Source organism: Trichosurus vulpecula, chromosome 5 (assembly GCF_011100635.1).
Source record: "Trichosurus vulpecula isolate mTriVul1 chromosome 5, mTriVul1.pri, whole genome shotgun sequence".
In the NCBI taxonomy this organism is placed as follows: Eukaryota; Metazoa; Chordata; class Mammalia; order Diprotodontia; family Phalangeridae; genus Trichosurus; species Trichosurus vulpecula.
The window spans coordinates 250,040,249-250,067,829 of record NC_050577.1 but is presented as its reverse complement, the minus strand read 5'-3'; the positions used below and the strand labels follow the sequence as shown (position 1 = coordinate 250,067,829).

The following is a 27,581-nucleotide window of genomic DNA, read 5'->3' as shown; positions in this document are numbered from 1 at the left end:
ACTCAACATGTCGTCCTAGCCCCACCCTTCCTCCCCTCTCTTATCTCTTCGCGGGTTGGTCGAGGGGCAAGGCATTATTAATGGCCACAGCCGGCAGCGAGGGGCGCAGCGCGCGCAAACTGCCGCTCCTTTTCCGGCGGCTTCCGGCACGTCACGTCCGTCTCGTTCTCCTGTCCAAGAGACCTGACACGGGTGGACTCTGAGCGGGCCTGAGCAGTGATCACCGGCGACTTCGGAATCATGGTGAGGCCCCGACTTGGCTACGCCACCCCCTCTCGGGGGAAGCCTGGACGGACCCGCGCGGCCCCCGCCTTCCCGTCGCCTTCCTCTCTATCTGCGATCCACGCGGGCCCGCAGCCTTCCCGCACATGGCTGCTGGGGCGGGGCGGGCCTTGTGGCCTATCTCGGGGCCCGCTCCGGGCGCGGCCCGGCGGGCTCGGGCCTTGCTCGCCGAATGGGTCTGGGCGGTGGGGTTCGGGGCGGCGGCGTCTCGGCTGGAGGGGGAGGCCCGGCGTCCCCTCCCCCATTGCCCGGGCTTCGCTGCTGGGCCGGGCCTGGAGGAAAGAAACTTCTAGTTGTGGCGTGTGTGCAGGAGGCGGGGCCTGCAGCCCCAGGCTAGTGGCGGGGCGGCTGGGGCGGGGGCGCCTCCCCCGCTGCTCTCCCCCGCGCCCCGGCACCCTCCGGCTAGGCTCCGGACACCTCGCACCCCGGGAGTATGAGCTTTCACGTCCCCCACCCCGGCAAATTAAATAAACAAATACGATGCGATGACATTTGTTGGGTGCTTATCACTGTTTAAATGGGTATATAAGCGGGCTTTAAAATTAGGTACCCCGCCCCCCCGCAAAAATAGAACAGCCCTCCCCACCAGAAAAGACTTTATACCAGCAGCCTCTGTCATTTTCTACTAGTAACTGCCTTGTTTTCTTGTGAACATTTTAAAACTTCGTAGCTTAAAAAAAATTATTTTATAAATTATTTACAGTTTGGTTGGACTTGACTAAGTGTAGGCTGCTGCAAATTATTTGCTTGATAAAAGTGGGTCTTTGTACAGGAAAACATTTCAGATTTTGTTTTTTCAGTCAGCAAAAATATGTGTAAGCATATAAATATATATGTGTGTACATTTTGTCTTTGTATATAAATATATATTTTACATCTATAATTTGCATGTTAAATTATGCATTTTACATTTCTACATGTGTAATTATATATATGTGTGTATATATATAATATATAAAATAGTATCTATAATAATGGGCCCTGGTGCTGGGTTTTGTTTTTAGGCATCCCTTTCGCTTGCACCTGTTAACATCTTCAAGGCTGGTGCTGATGAAGAAAGGGCTGAAACAGCCCGTTTGGTAAGTCTCTGCTTTCCTACACTGCTATAATTTTCTTTTCTGATTTTTTTTTTGGTTATTTTGATTATTCCTAGTAATTTCTGGTTTCTCTTTCTTAAACTTTAGTCTTCTTTTATTGGTGCCATCGCCATTGGAGACTTAGTAAAGAGCACTTTAGGACCCAAAGGCATGGTAAGAAAAATGGGAAACATTAACAGATTTTCAGAATGATATACGGTTGTTTAAATTTAATAGCTATTAGGGTTTTATGATGCAAGATTGTGTTCATTAAAAAAAATACTACTGAAAATAGTCTTTCTAAAGATTATTTTTGCCTTAATGTTTGAAAATAAAGGAAATGGTTTTTCTTGTTGCTTTGTTTGGATAAACTATAAATTTGTTCCTTCCAGGATAAAATTCTTCTAAGCAGTGGAAGAGATGCTTCTCTTATGGTAACTAATGATGGTGCAACCATTTTAAAATCTATTGGTGTTGACAACCCAGCGGCCAAAGTTTTAGTTGGTGAGTCTGGAGAGAACTTTTGACAGTTTATTTGTACTTTGACTGTGACTCCTATGAAATATCTTTTTTTTAAATCATTAATCAACAAGCTTTTATTTAGCATCTATAATTTGCAATGTGCTGGGGATACAAACAAAAGAATGAAATGATCCTTTTCCAAGTAATTTACATTTTAACAGAGGATACAAATCTATAGTAAGTGTATAGCAAATAAATACAAAAAAGTTAAATGTGAGGTATTTTGAGAGAGATGAAAAAGTATCAGTCAGTGTAACACGGTTTAATACTAATGAATAACAAGAAAGATAGCATGTATGAGACTCCTCTCTTACTCATTATCCTGCTTCTAGGATAAAATGCGGAAGTCTCAGCCTGGCATTTAAAGCTGTATTACAATCTGATTTGCACCAACCTCTTCATATTTGTTTCATATTATTTCTCTTCATGTAGTCTACATTCTAGTTAGGTTGATTTATTGGCAGGTATACCTCATACATTCCATCACTTGCCTCTCTCTTTAGAGTCTGGGATGCAGTTCTTCACTTTCTGTAATCTCCTTTTAAAGAACAGTGCCAGTGCTGCTTCCTATTTGAAACATTTCTCAGTCTCCGCTGTTATTAGTGGTGATCTCAAAACTACTTTTCATTACTTTGTAGCATCTTCTTGGCTTTTATATGCTATGTATGGTACTTTTCCAGTGGACTGTAATGTAAGCTCCTTGATGTCAGAGACTCAGGTTTTTTCATCTTTGTTTCTCTGGTACCTAGTTCTTAGTTCCCTGGACACATAATGTTTAATAAATGTTTGTGGAATTTAATTTAGATCTGTAAGACAAGTTTTAGAATTTAAGCTGATGGGTGGAAAATGTGAGCTATTTTGTGCATAGTTCTCTACATCTTAGAAATAGTTTATGGTTATTGATGGTAAAAATTGCTTATTGTATTCTAAAAGTGATATGAGACAGGGTCATTTCATTTGCAAGATGTGAGGGACTTAAGCAGTGGGTCAGATTTAGGAGGCACATCTAAAACACTCTAGATAAATTAAGAATTTTCAAGTTATGTAAATAAGTTGATTTTTTTTTTTCAGATATGTCAAGGGTTCAAGATGATGAAGTTGGTGATGGTACTACTTCTGTAACTGTGTTAGCAGCTGAGTTGTTAAGGGTGAGAAAGTCCAGTCTTAGTAATTTCTGTTATAATTTAAGTGGATGTATGATTGCAGCTTAATGTGCATAGAGAGTCCCCCAAGATGACCTGCATGGATTCAAGTTCTGCCTATGAAACATTATGGCTCTATGGAAAAATCACTTAACCTGATCTAAACAGCTCTATAAGACTAAGATGGAGGATCTGCTTTAATAATAGAGTTTACTCTTTGGAAGCTCCCCTAGACCAGTGAAGTCACACAGATCCAAGAAGGAAAATATAAACAGTCGTTTTAAATTTAACATTTTGGCTGCTGTGTTATTTTAATATGAGAAGTTAACCAAAATTGAATCTTCCCTCCCCCAAAAGAAAAAGAAAAAAACTTTACCAGAGTAATTGATGTTATTATTAAACTGTATTTTTTTATTTATTAAGGAAGCAGAGACTTTGGTTGCAAAAAAAATTCATCCTCAAACCATTATTTCTGGTTGGAGAGAAGCTACAAAGGCAGCAAGAGAGGCTTTGCTGTTATCTACAGTTGATCATGGGTTCGTACTTTAAAATGTTTTTTTAAAAATCAGCAATTAATAATCCAAGTATAAATAGTCCTTTTCGTAATTAAGTGGGGGAAATACATACTCTTTGAAAAGTAAAATGAATTTTGAAAAGTATTCCTTGGAAAATGACAGGTGGTCTTTATTTCTGCTTTTTTTCATTTAGTTATGATGAAGCTGCATTCCGTGAAGATTTAATAAACATTGCTGGAACCACATTGTCCTCAAAGCTCCTAACTCATCACAAAGACCACTTTACTAAGTTAGCTGTAGAAGCTGTTCTTAGACTAAAAGGATCTGGCAATCTCGAAGCTATACACATCATCAAGAAACTGGGAGGAAGTCTGGCAGATTCCTATTTAGATGAAGGTATGCTGTGTTTGCAGTATTGTAAAAAAAAAAAAAAAAGTCTTGGATTAGATGCTAATCACTTAAGTGTTTGATAGTTTCTGTTTATATAATACTTGGCTGTTCTCTTTAGTCGGACAATTTTGTATATCATAAAAGGAGAAAAACCCATCGCAAAGAATTGTAATATTTCCTAGCTGTTTGTCAGGTTAAGAATATAGTAGTCTTTGACACATGTGCTGGCTGTGTGACCTTGGGCAAGTCACTTAACCCCAATTGCCCAGCCTTCCCCCCACCCCTTGCAAAAAGAGAGAATATAGTAGTCTTTTTTTCTGAGTTGAGACATATTTTTCTGTAAAACCTAGTGACATTATGACAGTTAATGAAGGTGTGAGCCAGTCATTTATGCCTTGTTCAGCAGGTACTGCTTCTTGTATTAGGTTGGCATACCCTGAAAGGAGGGCATATATTCTCAAACAGATGTCTGAAATGGTTGGCACTGTGATTCACCTTAGAGAAGAAGTTATCAGAGCTATAGAATCCAAGAGTCATCATAAAATAAAACCATCCTTTTGCTTTTTTCAATTTAGGTTTTTTGTTGGATAAGAAAATTGGAGTAAACCAACCAAAGCGAATTGAAAATGCAAAAATTCTTATCGCAAATACTGGGATGGACACGGACAAGATAAAAGTATGTGGTTTACATTTATGAAAGTTGTATTCATAATGCTTTGAAATTTATAACCTGGGTAACTTTATGCTTCCCTTTTATTTAGATATTTGGTTCCCGAGTAAGAGTTGACTCTACAGCAAAGGTTGCAGAAATAGAACAGGCTGAAAAAGAAAAAATGAAGGAGAAAGTTGACCGCATCTTGAAGCATGGAATAAATTGCTTTATCAACAGGTTTGTATTTGATTGAAGGAGCAGTAATTATTTCACCAACTTCATAATCTCTATAGTTATCCCTTCCACATCGTGGGGATTAGGGGTGCAGTACCCCTGCGATCTGGAATATATGCAAAAAAAAAATTGGCCTTCCTGTCATACCAGAGAAGAAGTATGATTTTTTTTCTTTTTCTTTTATGTGGTGTTAACAGTATCTTATTGTAGAGTTTGGGTATATTTATAATATTAAAAGAATACAGTACATACATTTTATTCATTTCTGAGTTTCTAAACTTTTTCTGTGTCATCTGCTGGTCTTCATGTGTCATTGTATAAAGAGAGAAACCTCAATGGGGAAAGTCATGATAACTGTATATTATGTCTTAAGTGAGGCAATCAGGAAATTAAAACAGCCCTCATGTTACTGTTGTATTACTATCATTGCATGCATTGAAGGTTCATTATTTCTGGAAATTGAAGGCTTGGGAGGAAAGTTTTAAATGTGCTAAATGGTGATAATTGAATTAAGAGTGTGATTACAGCTCTAGTTTATACTTGAAATTATATGGGAAAATGAGGATGTGTTGAGTAAGAATATAAAACGTGAAGGGAGTCTTTCAGCAAAGAATTAATATTGGAGGATTTTGTATTTTATATCCTGAGGTAAGCAGTGTGCCTTAGGAGGAAAGTAAAGTGGCATTCACTGTCTTTGAGAACCTCACATTTAATTGTAGGTCAAATATTTGATGACTTGTGAAAAGTACTTGTTGATCATAAGTGTAGTTTGTTTTGGTTCTGGTGTGGATACATATTATATCATTGTGATACAATGCTTGTGTGAATATGAGGTTTTTTTAAAAGCATCATTTTTCTCTTGTTTGTAGGCAGCTGATTTATAATTACCCTGAACAGTTATTTGGTGCTGCTGGTGTCATGGCAATTGAACATGCGGACTTTGCAGGTGTGGAGCGCCTAGCCCTTGTTACAGGTAGGGAAAAGGCATTAAACTTTATTCATCTTTTGCTTTAATCAGTCAGCAAATATTTATTTCTGAATACTTGTTTGAAAGTTCCTGAAAGTAAGGTGTGGATTAAGATTTAAATATGTCACGTCTCAGTTGTCTTGGTAGAATCAGTAGCACAGATTATTATCTGTATGGAAAACAAGGACATTTGCATACACATTATTATATTGTATATTATAATATATAATTATAATCTTTTACTGTATTATAATATATTATGATCTTTTAAAGGACTGTTCATTTTTATGGTTTTTTATGCAAATGTTAAAATTTGCTTTTAATTCTGTGAGTGAATTCTGCCTGCATATATCTCTTCACCCTAACCCCTTCCCCAGTTTCTTACCTTTTAGAATGCTCAACTTCTTTCAAGGCTAAGCTCAGATATCACCTCTTGGGAAAGAGTGCATTTAATGCACTCTTCCTCCTTAAATTATGTTCTATTTAATGTGAGGTCCTTGAGAACAGGGACTGTTCATTTTTCATCATGGTGTATCCTCAGTGCTTGGCACAGTCAGACACAATAGGCATTTCATATTTGTTGAATTAGAAGGAAGCAAGTAGCTTTACAAAGAATGTACAGGTATATGATTATATTAAATTCTAAATGCATTAAATTTACTTGTAAAAAGTCTAGTATCAATATTGGATTTAAGGGAAATAAATGATTAATCAATTAGTAAGCATTTATTAATGACTGTACTATATATCAGGTACTGTACTAGATGTTGAATTTACAGAGACAAAAATAAAATCGTCCTTTGCCTTAAGGAGCTTGTATCGTGTCAGAGAAGATGATGTTTGCATGTAAGGAAGCATAAAATACAAAGAAAAACTGGAAAGAGTTTTGTTTTGGAGCTACATGGTAACTAGGGTTAGTAAAGGCCAAGTGAGTGACAGGTTCCCTTCAGCTGAATTTTGAAGGAGGCTCTGAATTCTACAAGATAAATGTTGGGAAGGGAGTAGGTTTGTTCCAAGCCTGAGGGTCAACCAACCTATGTTAAGGTGTAGAGAGGAGATGGAAGGTTGGGTAGGAGGAACATCAAGTGAAAAGAGCAGTGAGATGGAAGAACCATCAAAGAATAGGTTGGTGCCAGATTGTGAAGGGTTGTCAGCGTCTTGGAACCTGGAAGGAGCTTATTAACAAATGCTTGTTTTATTGATGTAGAAGAGGGCTGTCCAACCATAGGTTTTTATTGAGACAATAGACTATATATTTTGATTTGCCACTTTAGTGAGAGCTCTGTGGTAGCTTGGCTTCCTTTACTAAAACATTTATGTAAATTTCTATGCTTGTAGGCAGGCTGCATAAACTGCACAGCATTTTGGACAGCCCTGATCTAGGATAAAAATCCCAGCTAGGCTCACTGTTGAGAAACACTGGAGGTTTTTGAATTAGAAGAGTGACATGCTTAGATCTGTATTTTTAGAAATATCACTTAGGCCAGAGATTCTCAAACTTTTTGGTCGCAGTACCCCTCTATACTCTTAAAAATTATTGCGGATCCCCAGCTTTAGTGGGGTATATCTACTGATAATTAAATTGAAACATCTTAATATTTTTGTGAAAATAGTTTTGTCTTCCTGGATCTCCTGTGAAAGGGTCTTGGGAAACCCAGGGGTCTCTGCACTGCATTTGGAGAACTATAGACTTAAGGTGTATGGGAAGGGTTTATTAGAAAGGGGAAGATTAGGTGCGGAAGGGAATGGGCATATGTATCATGCCTGCTAGATAACTGTTAAGAGCTTTTTACAAATAGTATTTCATTGACCCTCTCAGCTGAGGTTGGTGCTATTATTATACCCGTTTTACAGATGGGAAAACAGAGTCAAGTTAAGTGACTTGCCCAAGGTCACCCAGCTAGTAAGTGTTGGAGGTTGGATTTGAATTCGATTCTAGGTGCAGTACTTCTAGCCACTTTGCCACCAGCTGCCTCCAATTAGGAAGGCCAATTAAGAAGTTGCTTCAGTAGTCCTGGTGAGAGGCCTGACCTAGGTCCCTTAGCATACATAAAAGGATGGAGAAGGGGGTGATCAGAGAAATATGGAGGTAGAATTGACAAGCTCTGGCAACTGATTAGATTTGGGAGATGGAGAGTGAGAGGTTGAGGATGACACTGAGTTTACAAACTTTGAGTGATTTTCAGAAGATTGTATTATTGCTTTTGAAAGAAATAGAGATGTAAGGAAGATGAGTAGGTTTGGTGGGAAAGATAGTGCGTTCTGTTTTGGACATGTTGAGCTTGAGATACCCTGGGACAACCATTTGGAAATGTCCAGCAGGTAATTGATGATGTGGAAATGGAGCTCAGGAAAGAGAGGCTGAGCCTGGATATACAGATCTGGGAGTCCTGCGTTCAGATGACGGTTGAACCCAACGGTACTGATGAGACTATAGAGAGAAGGTTTAGAGAAAAAAGAGAGGAGGGCCCAGGACAGAGCCTTGAGGATACATAGTGGGAAGGGAAATGTGCTAAATGGGCTGCATTTTAAATGGAGAAATGAGCAGTGTCAGGAAAACCTGGGCAAGAGAAGGTATCCAGAAAGAGGATAATGAACAGTGTCACAAGCTTCCCAAAGGTCAAGACAGAATAAGGACTGAGCAAACTATTGGACGTGGCTTTTAAGAAATCATTGACAATTAGTACTAATGATAATTTGTTACATTAATCATCAGGTACTTCATGTTGTGATATGCATATCATAGTCACTCACACTTAGAAGTGTTCATCCATGTTTGGGCATCCATTACTAAATAGGAGTTTTAGATCTGCCATGGCATTTAATCATTGCAAATTTATATTTATAGGTGGTGAAATCGCCTCAACTTTTGATCACCCAGAACTGGTAAAACTAGGAAGTTGCAAACTTATTGAAGAAGTTATGATTGGAGAAGACAAACTCATCCATTTTTCTGGAGTAGCACTGGGTAAACACACATGTTCTAAGGGTGTAATTATAGTGTCTTAAAAAATTATTGTGTTACAGTTATGTATATTTTGTGTTAAAGTGTAAGGCAGTTTTAAAGCCCACTGTGGTGGTATAGAATTACTTGGGATCGAATTTTCCAGGCAGCTGAAATTAACTGTTGAAGCCTGCAAATTGATTTGATGGTTAACCTTTTTTAATTATCTTTCATAACCAAGCATTTTAACATTTTTTTGTGTCTTGGACCACTTTGGCAGTGTGGTGAAACCTGTGGACTCCTCAGAATCATGTTTTTAAATGCATAAAATATACAGGTTTGCAAAGGAAACTTATTGTGTTGGTCTAAAGCTGTCAGAACATAAAAACAAGTTCATAGACCTCAGGTTAAGAATCTCTGTTTTAAAACACATAAAAACCACTTTCCTATATTTAGAATATAATGGATAATATTTTCTTGATCATTTAGGAACAATATCATGAGCACTATTAATTGTCAAATAAGTTACATTTACGTGCTTTAAGATTTACAAAGCACTTTGTGTACATTCTCTCATTTTAGCCCTCACCAAAGGTCTCTAGGGTAAATATACAGGTATAGCCAGTTCTCACTTAATATCACTTAATGGACCGTCCCACAGATACAGACATCTGCATCCCCTCAAGGGGCTTCACATGGCACTGCCTTCTGCAACTCACAGTAGCTTCAGAGTCCAGGGCACCCTAAAGCTGAAGCCTGTGCCGGAGCATCAAATTTGCATAATGTGAATTTATGTAAAGCAAGAGCTGTCTCAACTATTTTATAGAAAGGAAAGCTAGTTGAGACTTGTCTCTGGTCACACAGTTACTTAAGTTCAGATCCTTTAGAGTCTCATAATCTTCAGGTGATAATTTTTTTCAGTTAAAGCAACTTAGACTAAAGTGAAGGGCTGCATTCTGTTTCAAGGAGAAAGCACCTTCACTGATAAAGTCACGGGTCCTTTGAGTATTGTGTGCAATAAACAGTATACTTATAGCACATTGCTTTAGGATGTATTATAGGATTTAGAACTAGAAGAGAGGAGAACAAATAGTCCAATCTCTTCCCACCTCCTTTATACAAATAAGGAAATTGGAATAGTTAGTATCATAGCCAAGAATTTAATCAGTTCCTCTTGAGGAGCTGATTTCAGTGCTTTTATTGTACCTTATTGCTAATACCATAAGGTGGTATGCACTTCAAAAGGGGCTTGAACTTTTTCAGGATCTCACATACCCTGTCCTGTGGTTTGAAAGAAAAGAGCGCCTATTTTTGGTATATTAGGGATTAGCCTAGAACTAGAACTTGTTCCATTTACCATAGTGAGTTATGCTGATATTTTGTCAGTTTCCTTTAGTTTTCAGCTTGCCCACCTTGATAACATTCTCCCATTTTGTATGGTTCTGCCATGATTAAAGATTTTTACTATTAGGGCCCCTGAGCAAAGAAGCTATTTAGTAGCTGATGCCCTACAAAGATAGCTCTGACATTAGTTACTTTTTTTTTTCATTTAGTAGACCAAGGACATGTTCCTTTGTTGAACCTCACATCATTTTCTGGTTAGCTATAACAGTGCTGAAGTATCTTGGTATTTTGGCAAAGATGAAGGAATACAAGTGCCCTTGGGTTTTTGGAATATAGGGTAGCTTAATTTGCTAGTAAGTTTTCCCTAGCTGAAGTGAATCCTCTCTTGGACTAACTCCTTTTCCCACCCTCCTTCCCCCATCCTCTCACCATGCTAGTTATATATAGTTCACCATAAATTAAAACAGTATTGTTGCTGAAAGAGACTAGAAAAAATTTAGTATGATTCCCTTCGTTTTAAAGGTGGATATAGGAAAAGATACTGATGCCCAGAGAGTTTAAATAACTAAATTTCTCACCCTTGAATATTCTCAGAGGGAATATTTTTCATTGTATTGTGTCTCTTTTTGCTATTGTACATCTTCCAATTTTAAGAAGTCTACTTTTACTCCTGACTTTTTGGGTATTCACTGATTTTAGACATCAGTAAATATGTGTTGAGGATGAATGATTGAAAAAAAAATTAAATGGTTATTGTGTAAAGCACTGTAGTAAATGCTGGGGATACAAATAGAAAAACAGATAATCCCTGTTATCAATACAGATTAAGACAACAGAGGAGATTTCAGCTGTTGGGCCAGATAGAAAGGTCTTAACTGTCCTTTGAGTGCAGTAGCCAGGCACATGTTAATGTTTCATTTCCATTGATAAAACCACAGCTGTTCTTTGTCCGGTAGAAGAACCAATGATTGGAGTGTTCTATTTTACCAAGTGTTTATTTTTTGAGAGCACCTGATGTGGGCTTTCTGTGTGATGAGGCAAAGATCGATGCTCTGATTAGCTTATTAGAAATTGTCATTCAGCCATGAAATTAGTAAGGGTATCTCCTTTTTTTCCTGCAAGCTGGATGAACATAGAGTTTTATTGTTGATATGCTATTTCTTAAACACTATTTTTAGTTATAATAGCTAACATTCATGTAGGATTTTTAAGGTTTGCAAGGAACTTTACATATTTTACTAATTTGATTCTCACAGAAATCTTGTGAGAAAAATTTTGTTATTCTTGTTTTACAAAAGAGGAAACTGAAGCTTACCTACTGTCACATAGCCAGTAAGTGAGATAGGATTTGAACTCTCATCATCCCAGTTCTAAGTCCAGGATTGTTGCTCTTCTTTTACTTCAGGTCCAGTGTTCTGTCTACTACACCACTGGTTCTACTTTCTGTGCTGCCAAAAGTAATAGGAATATTTTACATTTTGAGTCATAAGCTTTAGATAAGAATGATAAAGGGAATGAATGAGGACTTTTCTTTCTGTAAAATAGAATACAAAATAAGCAATTTCTTGTTTGAGGAAGAGGTTTTTGTTTCCATATGGGAATCTGGAAGAAGGAACCCAGGGGCCTTTTTTTATGCTTATCTTTGGCAATTTTTGCCTCAAACTTAGCTATGAGAGATGGAAAAACTTGCGTCTGGAAGAATAGCTGTGAAGACGTATGCTTTGGTACTGGGTTAGTCTAAAATCTAGTGTGTTAAGGGTAACTTTTGGATATGACTTTTGATCCAAAGTTAAGTAGATGTGAAAGGAAATAAAGGAAGAAAGATCTTAGAGGTGGTGATACTTGATGATGATGAAAGTTTATTATATTTTAGAGTTAGGTTTACTGTTAATGGCTATAAAAGTATTTTCTGCATTTTATTAAGTTTAGCTGTTGATCAATCAGATGTAATTTTTGGTATAAATAAGATGGGGAAATTCTTAATTGTTTGAACTCAGGCAGAGGCCAGCTATCTTGAATCTCAAAGAAACAGCAGACTTAAAGTTAAGATCAAAGGTGTCAAACACATGGTCAGTAGGTCACAATGGAGCCTGCCATGCTCCTCAGTACATTAGAACCAGTTTAAAATGTAATTGGGAAATGTTTAACAAAATAAATAAAAATACAATACCATATAGGTAATGCTAATATGTGGTTTTCTAAGTCGGTTTGTGGCCCTCAGGGGTTTAGTGGCTCAATTTCTGTTTGACTTTGGTACTACTTATTCAGTATCATACAATCATACTAGAAAAAAAATTGTAGAGCTAGAAAAAAACAGCAAAATTAATCTAGAACAAAAGGTTAAGAATAACAGGAGAATTAATGAAAAAAAAATATGAAGGAAGGTGGCCTAGCTGTACCATATTTCAAACTGTATTATAATGGTGATTACTGCTATAATCATCAAAACAGTCTGGTACCAGCTAAGAAATAGAGTGGTGGATCAGTGCAATAGATTTACCTGCATGATATGTTGTAGTAAATGACCGTAATAATTTAGTGTTTGGTAAACCCAAAGATCCAAAATTTTGGGACAGAAACTCACTATTTGATAAACACTGCTAGCAAAACTAGGAAACAGTATAGCAGAAACTAGGTACAGACCAACATCTCACACTGTATACCAAGATAACATCAGAATGGGATTAACAAAAAGGATAATACCATAAGCAAATTAGGAGAGCTTGGAATTGTTTATCAGTCAGATAAGAGAAAATTTTAGGAGCAGAGAAGAGAGAGCATTATAAAAATAAAATGGATAATGTTGATTATATAGAATTTAAAAGTTTTTGCACAAACAGAACTAATGCAGCCAAAATTAGAAGGAAATTAGAAAACTGGGGGGAAATTTTACAGCAAGTATCTCTGATAAAGTCCTCATTTGTCAAATGCGTAGAGAACTTAGTCAATAAAAGAAGACAAGTCATTCCCCAATTGGTAAATATCAGGCGATATGAACAGCCAATTTTCAGAAATCAAAGCTGTCTACAATCACATGAAAAAGTGTTCTCAATCACTATTGATTAGAGACGTGCAAATTAAACCAACTGTGAGGTAACACTTTACACATATCAGATTGGCTAATATGACAGAAAAGGAAAATGAAAAATTTGGGGGTGGGGTGGGAAAACTAGGACGCTAATACACTGTTGGTGGAGTTGTGAACTGATCTAACCATTCTGGAGAGCAATTTAGAACTATGCCCAAATTGCTATAAAACTGCAATACTACTACTAGGTCGTATCCCAAAGAGATCATAAAAACAAAAAAGAAAGGGCAAAGGACCCATATATACAAAAGTGTTTATAGCAGTTCTCTTTGAGGTAGCAGAGAATTGGAAATTGAGAGGATGCCCATTGGGGAATTGCTGAACAAGTTGGGGTATATGATTGTAATGGAATACTGTTGTGCTATAAGAAATAGCAAGTAGGATGATTTCAGAAAAACCTGGAAAGACTTACATGAATTAATGCAGGGTGAAGTGAGCAGAGCTAGGAGAACATTATACAAGGTAACAGCAGTGTTATACCATGATGAACAACGGTGAATGACTTAGCTGTTCCCAGCAATACAATGACCCAAGAAGTTGCAAAGGACTCATAATAAAAAATGTTATCTGTTTCCAAAGAAAGAACTGGTGGCATCTGAATACAGACTGAAACATAGTATTTTTCCCTTCCTCCCTTCCTTCTTTCCTTCCTTCCTCCCTCCCCACCTTCCTTTCTTTCTCCTTTCTTTCTGTTCCATTCATTCCTTCTTTCTTTGCTCTTTCTCTCCACCCCCTCTTTTCTTTTCTCTTGTTTGAGTTTTCTTCCACAAAATGATTAATATGGAAATACATTTCACATAATTGCCCATGTATGAGCTGTATTAGATTGCTTACTGTCTTAGGGAAGAGTGAGGGGAGGCATAGAGGGATAAAATTTGGAACTCAGAACTTTAAAAAATAACATGTTAGAAGTTGTTTTTACATGTAATTTGGAAAATAAAATAATTTTTTTTAAAAAAGTAAGAGTATCTGATTCTTTTGTTTTTTCTTAGGTGAGGCTTGCACTATTGTACTGCGTGGTGCCACACAGCAGATTTTAGATGAAGCGGAAAGATCTTTGCATGATGCTCTTTGTGTTCTTGCTCAGACTGTAAAAGATTCTAGAACTGTTTATGGTGGTGGTAAGTAGCATATATTGTTTCCAAGTATTTTATATTGTTTTTTTTTTTTTTTAACTTCATTTTTTTTTTATTAATGCAATTTATTTATTTAACAAATTTGGTTTTCAGCATTGATTTTCACAACAGTTTGAATTACAAATTTTCTCCCCATTTCTGCCCTCCCCCCCCACTCCAAGATGGCGTATATTCTGGTTACCCTGTTCCCCAGTCAGCCCTCCCCTCTATCACCCCCCTCCCCTCTCATCCCCTTTTCCCTTCCTTTCTTGTAGGGCAAGATAAATTTCTACGCCCCATTGCCTGTGTATCTTATTTTTTAGTTGCATACAAAAAGTTTTTTTTTGTTTTTGAACATCTGATTTTAAAACTTTGAGTTCCAAATTCCCTTCCCTCTTCCCTTCCCACCCACCCTCCCTAAGAAGTTGAGCAATTCAACCTAGGCCACACATGTATTATTATGTATAACCCTTCCACAATATTCATGTTGTGAAAGGCTAACTACATTTTGCTCCTTCCCAACCCATCCCGCTTTATTGAATTTTCTTCCTTGACCCTGTCCCCTTTCCAAAGTGTTTGTTTTGATTACCTCCACCCCCATCTGCCCTCCACTCCATCATCCCCCTGCCTTTTATTTTTTTTTTTTTTTATCTTCCTCCCTCTTCTTTCCTGTGGGGTAAGATACCCAACTGAGTATGTATGGTATTCCCCCTCAGGCCAAATCTGATGAGAGCAAGGTTCACTCATTCCCCCCTCACCTGCCCACTCCCCTCCTCTCGTAGAACTGCTTCCTCTTGCCACCTTTATGGGAGATAATCCACCCCATTCTATCTCTCCCTATCTCCCTCTCTCAGTAAGTTACTCTCTCATCCCTTAATTTCATTTTATTTCTTTTAGCTATCTTCCCTTCATCCTCAACTCACCCTGTGTCTGCTCTCTTTCTTTTACATATATATATATATACACATACATACACATACATACATATACACATAGATACATGCATACATACACATTCACTTATATATATACATAAACATATATATATGCATATATATATATGCATATTCCCTTCAACTACCCTAATGCTGAGGTCTCATGAATCATACTCATCATCTTTCCATGTAGGAATGTAAACAAAACAGTTCAACTTTAGTAAGTCCCTTGCAATTTCCGTTTCTTGATTACCTTTTCATGCTTCTCTTGATTCTTGTGTTTGAAAGTCAAATTTTCTATTCAGTTCTCGTCTTTTCACTGAGAAAGCTTGAAAGTCCTCCATTTTATTGAAAGTCCATATTTTGCCTTGGAACATGATACTCAGTTTTGCTGGGTAGGTGATTCTAGGTTTTAATCCTAGCTCCATTGACCTCCGGAATATCGCATTCCAAGCCCTTCGATCTCTTAATGTAGAAGCTGCCAGGTCTTGGGTTATTCTGATTGGGTTTCCACAATATTCAAATTGTTTCTTTCTGGCTGCTTGCAGTATTTTCTCCTTGATCTGGGAGCTCTGGAATTTGGCAACAATATTCCTAGGAGATTTCTTTTTGGGATCTATTTGCGGAGGCGATCGATGGATTCTTTCAATTTCTATTTTGCCCTGTGGCTCTAGAATATCAGGGCAGTTCTCCTTGATAATTTCCTGAAAGATGGTATCTAGGCTCTTTTTTTGATCATGGCTTTCAGGTAGTCCAATAATTTTTAAATTATCTCTCCTGGCTCTATTTTCCAGGTCAGTGGTTTTTCCAAGGAGATATTTCACATTGTCTTCCATTTTTTCATTCCTCTGGTTCTGTTTTATAATATCCTGATTTCTCATAAAGTCACTAGCTTCCACTTGCTCCAATCTAATTTTTAAAGTAGTATTTTCTTCAGTGGTCTTTTGGACCTCCTTTTCCATTTGGCTAATTCTGCCTTTCAAGGAATTCTTCTCCTCATTGGCTTTTTGGAGCTCTTTTGCCATTTGAGTTAGTCTATTTTGTAAGGTGTTGTTTTCTTCAGTGTATTTTTCAGTATTTTTTTGGGTCTCCTTTAGCAAGTCATTGACTTGTTTTTCATGGTTTTCCTCGCATCCTTCTTATTTCTCTTCCCAATTTTTCCTCTACTTCTCTAACTTGCTTTTCCAAATCCTTTTTGAGTTCTTCTATGGTCTGGGGCCAGTTCATGTTTTTCTTGGAGGCTTTGGTTGTAGGCTCTATGACTTTGCTGTCTTCTTTAGGCTGTATGTTTTGGTCTTCTTTGTCACCAAAGAAAGAATCCAAAGTCTGAGACTGAATCTGGGCGCGTTTTCGCGTCCTGGCCATATTCCCAACCAACTAACTTGACCCTTGAGTTTTTCAGTGGGGTATGACTGCTTGTAGATTACAGAGTTCTATGTTCTACGTTTGGGGAGGAGGTGCCAGCTCTGTCAGAGCCGCACTCCTCCTTCCCCAAGGACCCCCAGTCCAGACTGGGCTCAGATCTTCGGCAGGCTGTGCACCCCTGCTGTGATCCGCCACTTAATTCCCCCCACCAGGTGGGCCTGGAGCCGGAAGTAACAACAGCTGTAGCTGCCCCACCTCCGCTGCCCCCGGGGCTGGAAGCCGAACCGTGAACTCCTTCCACTCCCGCAGCTTTTCCCACTAACCTTCTCCGCAGTCTTTGGTGTTTGTGGGTCGAGGGGTCTGGTAACTGCTCACATATTCAGGGCGCTAGGGCCCCCTCCGCCCGGGTTCTGGTCTGGATCGTCCACGCCGCTCAGGCTGGGCTCTGCTCCACTCCGTTCCCAGCTCCCAGCTCCGTGTGGAATAGAGCTCACCCAGAGACCATCCGGGCTGTCCTGGGCTGGAGCCCTGCTTCCCTCTGCTGTTCTGTGGGTTCTGCCGTTCTAGAATTGGTTCAGAGCCCTTTTTTATAGGTTTTTGGAGGGACTCGGGTACGGAGCTCACTCTAGTCCGTGCTTACCAGCCGCCATCTTGGCTCCGCCCCCATTTTATATTGTTTTTGCAGGATGATAATTAGATTTGTGCATATCATTTTTTTAGTAATCTTGTTGGGGATTTTTATTTCTATTGATTTTTTTCAACACTGTTTTACAAAAATATTTTAAGTGATGGGTTCATCTAACAAACTCATTACTTACTGGCCCTGTGTTTAAAGAAAAGAACAGTAGGGATTTTTTTTCTTTTAATTTTTAGGTTGTTCCGAGATGCTGATGGCCCATGCCGTTACAGAACTTGCCATCAGAACGCCAGGCAAAGAAGCTGTTGCAATGGAGTCTTTTGCTAAAGCTTTGAGAATGGTAAGTCATGTGTTACAAGAGTAGCCAGAGTGTTTTCATCAATAATATAAGACATGTAATGACTAAAAAGGAAGATTGTCCTATTCCTCTTTAGAGAGAGGAGGGATTTATGTTTCTAAGCTCTTAACTTACTGGTTATAAAAAGCTGTTAATTCATTAAGATAGATGGATCTTCTTATAGTGAAGCAAGTATTCACTGTTTGCTCATTTCGTTGTATAGCTGCCAACCATTATAGCTGACAATGCTGGTTATGACAGTGCAGATTTGGTGGCTCAACTCCGTGCTGCCCACAGTGAAGGCCGAAATACATATGGACTTGGTAAGAAATCAATATTTACTTGGTTGAATGGACTCTTGGACCTTTGTACTGGGATGGTTAAATGAAATCTATGATTTATACAGTTCTCTAAGTGCCAAGAATACTTTATAAATACCTGTTTTGCTGGGGTCTCATAATAACCCTGAAAAAAAAATGTTACGGAGACCATTATCCCCATCTAAAAAATTTGAACTTGTGCAGACTCATTCAGTTTACTTGTGGGGTTAGATATTCCACTTAAGACTCTATGAAGAACTCTCACTATATACTCTTTTCTCGGAAATCATCTTTGCATAGTTTTTTAGTATTTTATAAACTGTAATTTAGGGTTGATTGGAGTCCAAAGAAAAATTAAGCAGATTTTTAGGAGAGGTGGTTGAAAGGTCCATCTAACATGAAAGGCCCTAGTGAGGTTGTGAAGTAAGAAGAAAGGGTATGTATGGTGGCAGTGCATGTAAGTGGCTTTTTCTAGGAGTTGAGCTGAGAGGAGAAGGAGAGATTTGGGGTGAATACAAGGTACTAGTTACTATGGGTTAAAGGAATTCCAAAAGGTAAACCCAGATGAAGAGCGTAATTTCAAATTAAATACAAACATAGCTTCAGAAAGAAGAACAAGGACTTCAGAATAGGTAGTGTCTCCATCTCAGGGCCCTCCAAAGGTCCTGAAACCGGCACTCCCCTTGGAGCCATAAAAGAAGAAAACGGGTCCAGGTCCCTGAATTGTCTGTGGAAAAAATAATGTAGTCCCTGGGCATCCTACACTAAGGGGCCTCAAAGCCCGAGACCAGCAAGCTATTTGAAATCCAGTCAGGGTATTTCTGGGATGTAGCAGGGGATAGAACTAACTCCTAGCTGGTGCTCGTGCAAAGGGAAGGCTACGAGATGGTCCTGGCACCAGCTGACCTGCATCAGGCCACTAGGAGAGGCAGGCTGAAGCCAATTGTAGTAAATACATGCAGAATTTCATTGGGGTGGCTATATCAACTTTTACATTCTAGAGGAAACTGGACAAGTCAGGAAAAAAAATGAAATTAGAAAATGACATATTATCCAAGTATGACAGATGAGTTAATCAAATTATAGGGGAAAATGGAAAACAGAACTATAATAGTTGGACACCTTAGTGTACTCATTTCAGAACTAGACAAATCTCACAAGATTAAAGGAGGAAAAATTTAAGGACCTGAAGATAATTTTTCAAAAGTTAATGATTACTAAATAGCAATTAAAAGGAGTATACATATTTCTTGCCTTTGTTTATGACTCCTTTACAAAAATGAACCAATGTGCTCGGGCATAAAAACCTCAAAGCAAATGCAGAAAAGCAGAAATAGTAGTAGAAACATCCTTTATTGATGAGAATACAGTAATAACTATAATTAAAGTCATTTGGAGAAAGACTTCATACTTTTAAATGAAGGCTAAGTGGGCCAGGGTCTGAGGAAGAGAGAAGGGTGGGGATGGAAGAACAAGATAATGGTGGGGCAGGGCATAATTTACTCCTATGTATCTGGTAATTAATACAGGGATAGAGAGTAAAAGTGATGGGAATTTTCAAGCCTTAGAGGTGGGAGTGGATGATAGATTAATTGTTGGAGAGCAAAAGGACTTCAGCTCTTGGTTTCTGCCAATTCTTCCAAAGCTGGTCCAGAATGAAGGGCAGTATTGCAGGGGTAGAAAAGAACACCAGATCTGATTTGAAGGGGGCCCAAGGCACTGGTTGCTTTTTCTACTCCCCTGGGCTGGGTTAAAACTTTTGGAATACAGTCAAAGCAGTCACTAACAGAAAATGCATATTACCAAGCTCTTAGATCAATACAAGTGAAAAAGTACAGGTCAGTTAATTGGTCATGCTGTTAAATAAATAGAAAAACAATAAATTATTTTTTAAAAAAATGCAATAATAGCAATCCTGAATATTAAAGGGGAAAATGTGGTTTTGTATATAATCTTCCCCTTGTGCTCTGCTATGTATGTGAAATTCCTCTTTTGATGTTTAAGTTCACAATAGAGAATAACATTTAAAAATATATTCTGTGGTAGACAACAGAAAAGGTTCTCTTGATGGGGAGCCCAGTTTTATTTCATGCCACAGGAAGAACCGAGCAGTTCTCTTATTAACATAGCTAGAAAGGAGACATCTCATGTGATATACATCAATGGAAAATGACTACCTCATATTCTGTAACTTAATTGTTGGAGGATCAGTTCTAACTTGCTCCAAAAAATCCATGTCAAACAAATGCATGACTCAAGTTTGACAGTCTCATCTTCTAATGATTGGAGAATGACATGGAATAATTCATTGAGTATTCTTTTTTTGGAAGGAAGAGATCTGACATCTGTATATCCTTAACACTTCTAGCAGAGAGCATGCATCTAGGACATCCTCATTGGTGATTATTTGCCAAGATAAAGCTTTTGGGAGTGCACGAATGTTGAATACTGGGGCTTGGTCTCTTTCTCTCTTTCTGATTTGTGGTGTACTGAGTTGTAAATTCCTCCAATCATCTTAATGAAAGCAAGACACTGGCCTTGGAGAAAAGAATTCATGAAATAAATGTTTCCTAAATTGATACCAGAACAAGAAGCCCTTTTTAGTGCCTCCTCCTTTCCATAATGGGACACCAAAGCACACATCTCCTGCAGTAATCTCACGTCTGATTCCTTCCCAATGTGTTCATCACATCATACCTGAGGGTGTACCACCTTGAAGAAAGTATCGGAGGCTCCTGTTCAGCTCTACAGGGGCTCAGCAGCTCCAACCCTACATTGAGGATAGGACTTCCAGCCCTTGCCTAACTCCTCACCTTTCCCCTACCCATACCCCTACCACTTTTGGCAGAAAGGAGCAGATGATCCAGGCTGTTTTAAAGAGGGGAAAAAAATGCAAGCTATCAACAGCCAGATGGAAAACTATTCGTAAGTCATTAATAACGAGAATTGCAAAGTAAACTAACTTTTGAGGTTCTTCCTCACGACCTGTGAAATTGGCAAAGGTGTTAAAAAAATTTAACACTTGTTGGGGGTAGGGAAGCTGTGGGATATAAATACATTGATATACTTACTGATGCAGCTGGACACAGTAGGGACCATCTACTTGGGGGGTGGCTGGACAATTTTGATCTATAAATGTAATGGAATAGTTTGTGTGAGCAGATACAGAGTGAAGTGAACAGACTCAGCAAAAAAATTTATAAAATGATTTCAGTAATGCAAAGGAAAATAACTTGGGAAGACTTCATTCTGATCAGTGCATTGACCAGTCCTGTCTCCAGAAGACTAATGATGAAGTATGCTTGGAATGAGAGAGGTGATGGACTAGAGATACAGAAGTCCATTTTCAAACAAGACCGATGTATGAATTTGTTCTGCTTGACTATACTTATTGTTGGGACCAGGGTTGCGGGGGAGACGCAGTTTCAGGGAAAATGATGGGTGTTAATAATATAGGGGGCAAAAAGATGCATTTGAAAAATAGACGTTCAGAAAAGAAATATATTATATCATGTCAAATTTAATCAATTTAAAACCCACTACATGGTAGTTCAAAGTTTCACATAGTCTTCGTTTTCTGTTCTTTGCATTTTGGAGTGTTTATCATTGTTGGTGCTTTCAGATCATATTTTTTTAAAAGTAAATCACAAATCTCAGGTAGGTTATCTTCACGTTCACAGTTAAGGGAATTGAGACTCAAAGCAATTGTCTACTGATCTATTTCTAATCTCAAGCTTCAAGTATTTATACAGGGCTTAGTCCTGTCACTTATCTTTCAACAGTTTAAGGCAGCCATTGAAGATGTGATTTTTCTCTGTTTTCAAATTAGCTTGATATTTACTTAAGGGAAGGAAAAGTACTCCATGATGCTGGTTTTGTAGGTGGTGCTTTACAATGCTTTCTTTAGTACTTAGCCCTTGATGATGATTTTAGACCAGCAAAGCTAGAAATAGAGTGGACCTTGTGTAATTTGTTATTTAAAAAATGCTAAAGAATACATAAAGGATGGTATAATCGAACTCTTGTAATTTTGGTCAAAAAACGGTTGCATCTTACTGTCATTTCAAATTTAGATCACATTGGACGTTTCATATTACTCTCTTACCACTGTCACCTCCCCTGGAAGTAGCTTATAGCTCTGCGCCTGAGAGCCCCAACAATAACAGTGCCCCTCCCTCAACCCCAGACCACCTGCAGACCTTTCATCTATCCATCCAGCAAAGTGAACCTGTGGAGACTTGACCTGCCAACTGTCCCTGTAGGTGCTCTAGCCCTTCATCTCAGGCAATCACAGCTTCTGAAGACTGTGAAAAGATAATTTTCTATTTAAAAGATGCAGACAGTGACTTCAAAAGAAAAGTTAAATATGACTGCAATGCTGAATTGGGTAAAATACAGAACAGCTCAGAAACTAGCGGAGTCTGAACGTCTCAGAGCCAGTCTTGTGGAGCTGTTTTCAGATAATTAAGATTCCTCTAACAGCATTTTCTCAATTTTCTGCCAATTATATTTCATAAATTATAAAGGAATCTAATGAATGCTTTGTAGTAATGTTAACAAAATAATATTTGCAAAATTTATAATCTGGGATGGACAGTGGCTTTATGTAAGTCGGGGCAGCTAGGTGGATAGATCACTGGCTCTGGGGTCAGGAGGACCTGAGTTTACATGCAGCCTCAGACACTTGACACTTAACATCTTGTGACCCTGGGCAAGTCACTTAACCCTGATAGCCTCATGCACCCCCACACCCCTCCAAACAAATCAGGCAGTTTGGTTTCATGTTCCATAACTCTTATCACCAAAGTCCTTGTTACTTTCCAGTGATTCAAAGTCAGGAACTGATAATTCTTTATCCATGCATGTGGCACCACAGAAGCTTCTACTTCCATCTGCTTTGCTATATCACCCTGAGGACAGCTTGGCTTTGCTGTTGTTCTGCCCTGGAATTGTACTGTCTCCCCGCAATTAGAATATGAATTTTCTGAGGATAGAACCGGTCTCCCTTTTCTTTCTGTACCTCTAGCACTTTGTACATTATTTGGCATGTGGTATGGGCTAGTTACAAATTAATAATTTGCCTAGGTGACCTTATTGTTAAGGATAGTAATGATCATATCCAGTTAAGTATAATGAGGGGTTCAGTCTTAAATTAAAAAAGAAAACTGAGAACTTTTACTTTCAATATCATTCTTGGCTGTGTTAAGTGTAAAAATTTTCAAAATTTTAACTAAAATATTGTAACCTAATATTTTTATTCTCTTAGACATGAAGGAAGGTACCATTGGAGATATGGCTGCGCTTGGTATAACAGAAAGTTTCCAAGTGAAGAGACAAGTTTTGTTGAGTGCAGCTGAAGCAGCAGAAGTGATTCTTCGTGTAGATAACATTATTAAGGCAGCACCAAGGTACCATGCATCCGTGAATTATTGGCGCAGTATTTAGAAATATTAGTTAGATGGCATCATCCATTCACTGTAAATTTATTAAGAGCCTTATACAGTGCTAAATGCTGGCAAAGGGGGGGAGGGGAATATGTCTTACATAGACTCTGCCCTCAAGCCTGTTAACTTCAAACTAAGACATCTACCAAATTCTTAAGCACATCCTTATGATAGTCTTTAACGTGCTGCTTTCCATTTTAAATGTTTTTTCTTAGATATGTATCAAATTCTAAAGAAAGATACTTCATTAGACAAAATTGGTGTTTTTAAAAAACCCACAAATCTGATGTGGCCTGGAGAGAATATTTTTAATCACTGAAAGCTGATAGCCACCAAAACAATTTTTTGAAACTTGTGAATTAGAGAAAAAAGACTGGAATATGCCAAGATTTCATTGTTTAGAGACTAAAACTTTAAATGCTCCTTCCATTTCTGCTCAAGATCTAATCTCAATGGCTCTAATTGATTTGACTTGGAGAACTTCTTGCCCACTTAGAGAAATGGGTTCCTTGAATCCATTAGTAAATCTGGAAAAGGTTATTCATTATTAATTCTTTACTTTAAAAGCAATATTCTTATGAAGTATTTGAAATTTTATTTAGGGAACTACTTAAGTAGACTAAGTTGTCTTAAATTGTCTTTAAAGATTTTTCTCTTAAAATGGCTTGGGCTTTGAAGGGAGAGAAAACCCAGTAGTCATGGATTAGCAGAGAAAGAAAAGGTACAAATGGAGATATTGATTACACTATAATCCATAATTACACTATTTTAAGTGAAGTCACATAGAAGCAGGACTGAATACCAGGCTGGACTCTATTCCCAACAGGGTTATAAAGCTCTGAGAAGGGATCCTTGCCTTTGGGACTGTTTGCTCATGTGCAGAATGAGAGGTTGGACAAAATGAGTCCAAGACCCTATGATTTAAGAAGGGGTTGTATTAGAGGAGGGGACTGTGAGGAAATGCCAGAAAAATATGCCACCATTAATTCCTCTGGGAGTTATTCGTGAGTATTCAGAAGGCAAGTCGTGGCTGGAAGATGACAGTGAGTCCATTTTTCATGAGGCCTTTTCATATTTTATTGAATCCTCCCATTCTTTTTATTTAACTTGAAAAAATGGCATCAAAACAAATGAAATTGTTACATGATTAAAACATTCTCAGCATGCTATAAAGAGAAGGAGCACTGGATTTGGAATTAGAGGAGCCGCAGGCAATCATAGCTCCATTGCTGTAACGTGGCCATGCAAATGGCCTTCCTGTCTGGATGTCCAAAGTGGCCCCTGATCTTCTAGCTCTAAATTGGTGGTTTTCTGATCCAGTTGTGTAACCTCAGTAACGCTGGTAAGATTTGCTCTCAAATAGAGAATAAAACCTTCGTGCACCCCAGATGAGAGGAGTGGCGTTAAAGCTAATTAAAATATTCCACATGGTTCATCTTGTAGTAAGGAAACTGGGTATCTTGCCAAGAGAATAATGCTAACAGATTCTGCTGGATGAGTTTGGGGTTCATATGTCACAAAGTTGTAACTGAGTGAAACAGACAGACTTGAAACACAGAGGCATTTACTATATACATCTGTATTTTGGTGAGGGGTGGGAAGAGGTTCAGTGAGTAATTAGATGAGCCTACAGTACTCACTGGATTTAGTGAACAGTTAGAGAACTTCCATTGCCCGATATGCTAACGACTTAATTTCCACTAATGAAAACTATACATTTTTAAGTTGGCTTTGTATCACAATTTGGTCTAAAGGGAAATACAACAAAAGTTGTGTCGCATCCACATTTTTTTAAAAAGTCGTTGCCGCGAAATATTATTATTATTTTGATTTTGTTTATGTAGGCTAAATTTATGTGGTATACGCTAGATTTAGAAACAAATTAGTTGGGAGCGTATGGTACAAAGGGGTATGTTCTGCTGGTGATCTTTTAAAATGACAGGGCGGTATTAGATCGGATTTTTGGAGCTGACAGCTTTGTCTAACATTTTAGTTTTAGAGATGATGAAGGAGCAAGATCATCTGTTAGGCCCACCACCAAACTGCTACTTCATATTTTCCAGTGTAGACAGATGCACTAAACACCCTTAGAAGTACCATATACAAGTGGTACCTTGTTGTGAAAAATCTCTAGTCTCACTTAAATGAATTTCACAGTTAACTGAAGTATATCTAAACTGTTTCCATATTCTAATTCGTTCTAGACTTCCATGCCTTGTTTAAGCATGAATAACAGATGATAATGCTTGAATAACTGACATCAGTTCTGAGCATCTGTGGTTCTTCACTTATAGCAATAAGTCCAGACTTCTCATTTTGGCTTTGAGTTGTTGCATCCTTCACTCTCCCACCTAATCTGACTTCAGCATGCTTTGTTTTCCCGTCTCTGTGACATTTCTCTTCTCTCAAATTCCCTACTGACCGACTCATCTCGGCTTCTGTCTACTAGCCCTTTCTTCAAAAGCCCAGCTCAGGTCCTGCTTGCTCCGGCTCACCGCCTACACTGGGAATGAGCTTGTTCTTTTCTGAGCTTGTGTAGCGTGTGGTAGATACTGCTGTTGGGATTTGGGAGTCCTTATCGTTGTCTCCCACCTAGCTTGTTTAGTATCTATTCTGTTTGTATTTTGCATATTTCTGTTTTTCCTTTTAGAATGCAACTTCCTTGAGAGCAGGGACAATTTTTGCTTGTTCCCCCAGCTTAGCACAGTCTGGCACACACTAAGCAATTAACACATGCCTCATGTATAACTTATTCCTTCTTTCCTTCCTTCTTCACAGATTTGTTGTGAAGGAAGGGCTTTTGTAAACACTGAAAATGTTATTGTTACTCTAAGCTTGCCTGTTGTCTCCTACCAAACTGTCATCTCATTAATGGCAAGACTTGCATCTTCTTATCTATTTATATTCCTGAGACCTTGAACTGTGGCCCAGACTTGACTGGTGTTCAGTTGTTGGTTAGTCCTTGTAGTACATAGCAGTGGCCTTTCAGTTGTAGGCTGCCTCCAGCTCCTGCACTAAGTGGCACATTGGTCTAGTCTCTTCCTGCTTTTAGGTTTTGCTTGTCTGTTTTTCATTGTTTTCTCCTTTAATTCCTGTTGCTTCTGCCGCTAACCACTATTCCTTTACTCCAAATAACCTACATCCATCTTGTAGAAAGTAAGGCTAATTTTCTTTGGGTTGTTTTAACGTTGCTCACATATTTAAGTGAGACTACCTCTTCAAAAGAAGATCAGTCAGTAGAGCAGTGGATCTGTGATCTCTGATACAGGTATTCCAAGCAGTGAAAATTGTAGTGCATTAATGGCCCTGCCCCTCATGGCCATTTTTCCATGTTCTCCCATAAATCAATCTGTCAGCAAGCGTTTCTACCTTGAAAAATCCTTTTCACGCTAAGTGAATACTAAATATACTGTTTGGACAAAGACTTGCAAAATCCTGAACATCTGATGTCTACATTCAGTAGATTTTTTGATATCACCACCAGGAAAGCAGTGTTGTGGGTGTAAAAATAGTTTTCTTAAATAGAAAAGTATTATAATGGTTTTAGTTAAAATCAGATTTGTTAAAGGCCAAGCTTTGTGATTAAAATCATACCCTTTTTTTCATTTCCCATAATTTTATATGAATTGCCTTGTAGTTGATGTTCAGTTTTATCTTTTTGAAAGGTAGAGTGGGGAGGAAAATTATTTATGAAAAAAGACTAAAGTGTGATATTTTATTAAAGACTTTGTTCTTAAATACATTTATCTCATTTTTTTTTCCCCAGAAAACGTGTACCCGATCACCACCCATGTTAGACATTCCCATATCCCAGAGGACTCTGGGACCAATTATTTCAATTACAAAGTTGTTGGAGAGAACTGCACCTCTTAAGGAAGACGAAGGAACAGAAGCTTATCTGAGACAAAGCGTATCCATGAATTTGGACGTTTAAACTGACTTCTATTTCAACCTAGGTCTAATTTATTTGCTGTTTCATTTTCAGATAAAACATGAGTTGATTTTTTAAAAGTTCATTTCCTCCTACTGTGCACTGAAATAAAATTTTCAATGTTTAACTTGCTTATAATTTGTCTTGCGTTATCCTAAATCTTGTGCTAACCCCTAATGTAATAAAATGTAATAAAATAATTGCAGAAAAGCTTCTGTAGTTTAGAGTTTAGATAGCTTAATGATAGTCCTCCCCACCAGTACTTGTGCGCTAGTTATTTGGTTCAATACTTTGTTGTCGGCTAAAATTGAAATATTCAATAAATCAAGATCCAATTATTA

General features: G+C 38.1%; 1 protein-coding gene across 1 annotated transcript; it reads left to right on the top strand.

Moving 5' to 3' along the window:
* CCT2 (chaperonin containing TCP1 subunit 2) lies at positions 1 to 27,581 on the top strand. Its single transcript, XM_036759621.1, has 16 exons — positions 1 to 243; positions 1,287 to 1,361; positions 1,467 to 1,532; positions 1,751 to 1,862; positions 2,952 to 3,028; positions 3,446 to 3,558; positions 3,731 to 3,933; positions 4,503 to 4,603; positions 4,689 to 4,816; positions 5,683 to 5,786; positions 8,629 to 8,748; positions 14,149 to 14,277; positions 17,445 to 17,548; positions 17,769 to 17,868; positions 23,132 to 23,273; positions 27,076 to 27,581. Exons 1-16 carry the CDS (start codon positions 241 to 243, stop codon positions 27,104 to 27,106), a joined length of 1,608 nt encoding a protein of 535 aa, XP_036615516.1. The 5' UTR covers positions 1 to 240; the 3' UTR covers positions 27,107 to 27,581.